This window comes from Notothenia coriiceps, unplaced genomic scaffold (genome assembly GCF_000735185.1).
Source record: "Notothenia coriiceps isolate Sejong01 unplaced genomic scaffold, NC01 NC01_scaffold00035620, whole genome shotgun sequence".
In the NCBI taxonomy this organism is placed as follows: Eukaryota; Metazoa; Chordata; class Actinopteri; order Perciformes; family Nototheniidae; genus Notothenia; species Notothenia coriiceps.
The window spans coordinates 1-6,639 of record NW_011368321.1 but is presented as its reverse complement, the minus strand read 5'-3'; the positions used below and the strand labels follow the sequence as shown (position 1 = coordinate 6,639).

The window sequence follows — 6,639 nt, the reverse complement described above, 5'->3', positions numbered from 1 at the left end:
TGAAATGTATTATTTTTGTCCAATTAATAGGACATATGAGCATATCAAAGAAAATTGTGTTTTGCACAGGTAAATAAAAGTACCAGTCAATCAGAAAGCATAAGCTGTTAAAGGGATATATATTGTCTTTTTAAAGCTGAGTCTTTTCAGGCTCCCATCGGGTGTTACCATAGACTGTATGGGTGTTGCTCAGCTGTTGCTCGGCAACTCATGATCTGTGTTAATGATGAGAAGGCCAGATCCCCTCCTCCCTCCTGACTCTTACCCTGTCACCCTGATATATTTGGTATTGGTACTGAGTGCCAATGAGGCTGAACCTGCTGCTGTCAGGGATGCAATGAGGACGGACTTGATTTCTTTCTCACTTTTTCAAGGCAGAAGTTTCGCTGTTTCCAAATTGTAACAAAGAGTGTAACAAATGGTTTGCGTGTCATATGCATTTTGGCCATGTAAGATGTTAATCAAATATAACAGATCCTGTAATCAAACCTAACAGCATGGAGAGGGTCACATTTATGGATATTGAAAACTCGCACAAAAACGTGCCCTTTATCATCGGGGGTTGGTGACAGACTTTGGTTTGGACACAATGTATGTTTTGGAAGAAGTCCTTTACTTAAGTAAAAGCAAACATATAATGGGCTCAAAATACTCAATCACAAGTTAAAGACCTGAATAGAAAATGCTCTTAGTAGACATACAGAAGGATAATCAGCAGAAATTAACTCCAAGTACCAAAAGTAAATGATGAAAAATATTGATTTATGTTGTCAATGTTGAGCCAATTGAATTTTTTTTAAATACTGGGTACATCGGCAGTAAAGTACTACATCATATTTTATTAGCATATCATGTGTTTTAATAGTAAGTACAAAGTAGCTAGTGTTCAATAAATGTATTGGTATTAAAGTAAAATAATATTTCCCTACAAAATGTAGTTGAGTATATATATATATATATATATGTACTTTGTCACTGCACAATGTACATATGCTTGTCCTCTGCTGGTCTATGAGGCATGGAAGTCCCAAATATGAAACACAAATGTGACAAAAATGCATCTACTCATACATTCCAACTATGATAATCAGAAAACATCTTTCTTCGCAGTGAAATACTGTAAGGATCACATCTGTGAGAGGAGTTTCGACTTGAGAAAAGCAACACGGATCTGCTCATGTGGATAATACTTGGGGAAATTATATGATTATACCTTCAATGCAGCATCAGTCTGAGCTGCGGGACTGCACAGCATCTGGCCTCCGTGTGAACAAGGGAAGTAACTCAAAGTAATCCTCGTTGTGTTTAGGTTGAGGCTGAATGGGACTTACATTCATCCGTCAAATGTTGTGCCAAATTACACTGTGCCCCGGGATGAATAGAACGAGAACAAAAACATAACAACTAGGCTGCTATTCTCCCAACAGCTGTGCACTATGCTATAAAAATGTGAAATGGAGTAAGACTGATATGCTTTTCCATGCCACTACTGATAATCACAGGATACTTCACTGCCACTTATTGCCACAATGCAGTGAATCAGCAATAGTGTCATCATCAAGGAAACATCACAAAACTGTTTGTATACTGTGTGTACAAAAAGTGAGAATCACTTAAAACCTGCAGAAAGAGAAATAACTGCCCGGATACTAGACATTGAGATATACCTACATTTATTTATTTTGATACATATATACAAAAGCCCATTCATGTCTGTATTTACATTGTATTTTAAGTAAGGCAAAAGATGAAAAAGCAAAACGTTAAAAGTACAGTATAAAGTTAAATAAAATGTTTCCACAACAACAAGCAGCAAACTTATATTTTCTGGAAAGCCGAAAACAATATTTGTTTTCTCAAGTTTTTTTCCTGTGTTCATGTTACATCAACAATATGCCGAGTAGATTTAGATGAAACAGCGAGAACCTAACCCTACATCCTGACATGTTAAAAATCAACAAATAAAGTGTCTCATCAACTGTAGAGAAGTTGCAATTCAGTGGAGTTGTAAGTCAAGGCGGGCGCTGCCGTCTCTGCACCCCCCAGAGAGTCCTGCCCTCTGATCTTCAGGTTGACGAACTTGATCTTCCAGCTGTTGTTCTCCAGCGGGGAGCGGATGAGGCCAAATATTTGCTCAAACACGCCCAGGCAAGCTCCGTCTCTGTGGATGGTCCCGGCTACTGCCACCAGCACCAGGCCGTGGGGGGAGGCCAGGGTCCTGAGGCCCTGGGGCTCCAGGTTGGGGCTGAGGAGGAGCTGCTCGTCCCGGGTCAGAGCCAGGAGACGCAGGCTGACCAGCTCAGCCCCCAGGAAATCCTCCATCTGCTCGCTGCCAGCTCTGAGAACAGAGACACAGCGATGTCATCACTGTTTAGCTTTTGGGTTATTTTCCCAAAATGTATAGTGAGTGCTTTAGTTCAAGCCTTTGTGTGTGAAAGGTGCTTATCATATCTCACAAATCATTCTGATGGTCATTTTGTATGCAGAAAAGTTGAAGACAATTGGTTCAGTTGGTCCTACCCAAAATAAATAACTGATTTGAACATTGAGAGTCCAACAAACCACATATCATTATAAGAAAAAGATATATTGCAATACACTTTCCAAATTCTGATTATGTTTTTAAGTCTTTTTTAAGACCTACCATTCCAATTGTCTTTCTAAAAAACATAATTGACAGCAACCACAAACATTTTATAACTTTTTCTTGAATGGAAAATTCAATTGTATGTTACATTCTTTGAAATAAACCTCTATGAATCCTATCTATTTACAAGAATGTAAAGGTATGCATAATATAATAACTTGAGGCGTCCTCCTGTCTGCCCCACATTACCTGACAGAGGAAGGATTCTGTGTGTGTGTGTGTGTGTGTGTGTGTGTGTGTGTGTGTGTGTGTGTGTGTGTGTGTGTGTGTGTGTGTGTGTGTGTGTGTGTGTGTGTGTGTGTGTGTGTGTCTGCTATGTTACTGTTAGCACTGTGGGGGAAACTCCTGAAGCAATAGGAGTCAGGACTCAGAGAGACACGAGGAGAGCTGGAGCTTTGATGGCAAACACTGACGGTTTATTTGGAGCTTCGGCCGGAGAATACACAAGACATGTCACGGGCCACGATTTGACCACACGGTCGAGATGCCACAATCAATTCTGAAGAACCCTCCAGTAGCTCGAGGTTTTAACTAGTTCACAGTGTAATAATCAATATTCTTCAATAGATAAACTAAACAGCTGAGGGCACTGAATCACAGTTGTTGTGGCTTATGGCTCGGGGTCATCTACACCCCGAGGTGGATGTGTTCCAGGTGTCCCAAACCAATAACGATCTCTGACAGAGAGCTGTCCGGTGATAAACTGGTAACATCAACAATATGCTAGGGCAGCCCTCCTTAAGGGAGATAGCATTCTGCCCAAGGCTGGGCATCTGCGTCAGAGGGCGAAAGATGACATGCAGGGGAAATTGCAAGTGCCACTGTGTTTACGATATAAAACCATTTTAAGCCAGGTGTGTACATTTGAACAGCACATATATATATGAGATTGAATAGCCGGTCACCATAATGTCAGACTATCTGACAACCCTGACATTTTGCTTGGTGAATCTCTAAGAGTAGCTTAATTTCGATGTACTTACTGTTAATGGCATTCTTACCTGGAGAGAAGGCATAGCTTCGCATCAGGCCAGAAGTGTTTTGGTCCCCAGTCCTGAGGCGGCTGGCCCAGAGAGGGGTTCTGGCTGTTTAAGAGTGGGAAAAACCACTGGCAGAACTGCTGGCCGAGCACCAGCGGGTCAAAGCCCACCTCAGCCTTCACGATATCTGTGTCTGATGTCAGTCTCTGTTTGGTGTCATCTGTTTCTCCTGGAAGGCTTTGGTCAACCCCAGCCTTAAAGAAAAGAGAAGGGAATCATTATGGCATACTTAAAAAAACATTTTAGTACATCTTTCAATAATCTGTGCTGTCAATCGCCTTATTATTATGTTATCAACCATGTCAACATATCAGTGAGGGTAAACTGACCCTGTCCCTACCTTCCCAGAAGACCAGAGCTCCAGGGTCCTTTTCACCAGCTTGTTTTTCTCGCTGTTTGGGGGCATCACCACACCTTCATTGGCAAGGTATTTAAATATGAGGTCGCGATGAACCTTCTTCCTTTTCAGGAACTCTTCAGCATTTTTAGTAAAGGTGATAATTGCTCCAATGGCCTCTATACAAACATATGAAGAAAAGGCACATGGATGATGTTATTATTTGAACATAATGTGTTCTTTTGGTATACGAAAAAACGCACGAGCAGTCCCTGGCGTCAGTTCATGCACATTTTTATTTTCTGAACTAATGTCATGACTCATGTTAGTTCATGTCAGAGACATTTATAGCTGACAAAATAGCCCCACCAAGTCTGTGGCACGAAAATATAATTTAAATAATATAAAATATATGTTAAACATTGACTTGTTCAGTCTGTTGGCAAAAGGTTGCCATAAGGCAATTGATTGTAGTTGATACTAGTATGCTAGCTACCTTGCTACTTGTTATCTGGTACAACGTTACCTGTCACATTCTCCACAACTATCAGCTTGTTCGTCACTGTGTCACTGAGTGAGAATACATCGTCTTTTGACAGAGACTGCAGTAACTTTGTACATCCAGCTCGTTCTGTTTCTGACAGTCCAGACATTTTCGACGACACTGCATAACGAAACTTAAGATCCTTTTCCGTCTATTTGTGTCCTTCTAGAAAAGTGTTCGTAAAGAAACATGAATGAGTGGGAAAACGTTCCGGAAAAAGCCAAGCTGCTTTCAGGACTATAGGAATTATTGCTTCTATGGTTAACCCTAATCCTAAATACACATGAACAACAACCCGTAATACTTGGTTCTACTATCTGAAGAAAATCATCAGAAGTTATGTGACCAACATGTTTTTAAGGATTAACTAGAATTTCATAGATTATTTTACATTTCAAAGCAGTCCTTTTTTTGTCCGATAATAAATTACATGTATGGTTGTATATGCCATGTTAGAAGGGGACCTTTTAATTAGAACAAAATGCAGAATTCAGTTCACAGATACAACAACCTGGTGCTAGGTTTTAAACATGTGATTGCTTTTTTGTATTGGTAATTTAGGTTTTGGATGTTTTTATTTATAGTCATTCGTATTTACGAGGAGTACATGAAGGCATCACAGGACAAGATAGCTAGCTAAATAAAAGCAGCTAGCCTGCGCAATGAAGATGTTCTGCCAGTGCAGCTGTGTGGAAATACATCTGCAAGATAAGCGACCTCTCAGTTGGCGACACACATAGCATTTTAATTCACAGGAAAGAAGAACGCCACTGCACGATTTAAAACTGTACTGCCGAATAACGAAAGGGAGTAAATCGCGTAAAGGTAACGTACCATTATGTTTTGATAATAGATCCACATTAGCCTATTTAACCTTTCGCCCCTGCATAGTTTAGCTTGTATACACATACCTGTATCGTTAAATGTTGTTTATCGTATGCCATTAAACGACTTGTGTAATGATTTAATCACTGTTGATATTATCGCTTCTTAGGTATTGGAGCAAACGCCGTATCCAGTGATCCAGTGCCAAACTCCATAAGAAACTTGCAAATGTAAAGTAACTTTAGCATTGCTCGTCAGTAACCCTTTACAACCACTAAAATGTACAATTTTTCTATAACAATACGTTTTATTTTACAATTCGGGATATTGATATAACTTTAGTTTGAGTTGATTTTTTGTTTTAAAGGCTTAGTTAATGTGCATTGATCTTTTATCAACATACTGAATAAGGTATTATTACTGTATGAAGCTGATATACAGGCGGGCGGGAACATTCGTTAGTAGTAAATCAATTATAAAATAAGAACATGTTGTGGAGTCAATGCTTGTGGACTGTTTTATGCAAATGTTATGTTCTCACTTGCATATTGTTTTTGGAAGCATTTATTTTGTTAAGAAATCAGGACATGGAATTTGACCATGTTTTCAACACCAGGCGTGGTATTGATTGATAAGCCTGACAGGCTGATATTGCCTAACTGCTGCCCTAAAACTCTGTCACAATGAGGAACTGTTTTATTGGCTTACTTCAGTTTCTATAATTTCACATCGTTGAAATACACATCACAGTGGCCTGCTTTCAACAGAAGGAAATGTTCTGAAATGAGCTAAGAGGAAATTGCTTAAGTCATTTCCCAAATGATGCAAACACATTTCCTCAAACCAGAGTAATAAAGAAACTGGTTTAAATCTCTCAACTGGCCAACATAACTCAACATACAGTACTATTATAAATTGTCGAAAAAAGTAACTTCTTTCCTTTAGTCATTTGCAAAATAACTCAGAAAACAGTGTCCTTCCTGAGAAAGCACAAATTAAACAAGAAGAAAGAGAGAAATACAAGTCTGTAAACAGATGGAACAGATATGAAATAACTAGAGAATGAAATTCCTGAAGAAATTGCTATTGGGAATGCTTTATGCTGAAAATCTGACGCTAAACTGCTATGCTGAAATGTAATGTGTAAGAAGAAAGTGAATAATTTAGATTGAAATGATACATGAACACTGGGGGCTTGAATGTGTGATGAGAGAAGAAAAGAAAGTAAAAAGGCTTGGAAAAGCAG

The 6,639-nt window shown here is 39.2% G+C and overlaps 1 protein-coding gene across 1 annotated transcript; it reads right to left on the bottom strand.

Annotated features, from left to right (window-relative positions):
- Nucleotides 1-1,662: 1,662 nt before the first annotated feature.
- cunh3orf38 (chromosome unknown C3orf38 homolog) lies at nt 1,663-4,722 on the bottom strand. The gene is made up of 4 exons (XM_010791672.1): nt 4,551-4,722; nt 4,028-4,203; nt 3,649-3,881; nt 1,663-2,338 (listed from the first exon to the last, which is right to left on the bottom strand). The coding sequence occupies exons 1-4, from the start codon at nt 4,675-4,677 to the stop codon at nt 1,975-1,977; spliced, it is 900 nt and encodes a 299-aa protein (XP_010789974.1). The 5' UTR covers nt 4,678-4,722; the 3' UTR covers nt 1,663-1,974.
- Between the last annotated feature and the right edge of the window lie 1,917 nt (nt 4,723-6,639).

What these genes read in the sequence shown, in the direction of transcription:
- cunh3orf38 (XM_010791672.1), bottom strand. Translation starts at nt 4,677, where the DNA reads ATGTCTGGACTGTCAGAAACAGAACGAGCTGGATGTACAAAGTTACTG. An exon ending in AGTTGTGGAGAATGTGACAG is followed by an intron (nt 4,204 to 4,550) that starts GTAACGTTGTAC and finishes ATGTTTGTATAG; the next exon opens with AGGCCATTGGAGCAATTATC. An exon ending in AAGCTATGCCTTCTCTCCAG is followed by an intron (nt 2,339 to 3,648) that starts GTAAGAATGCCA and finishes CTCTGTTCTCAG; the next exon opens with AGCTGGCAGCGAGCAGATGG.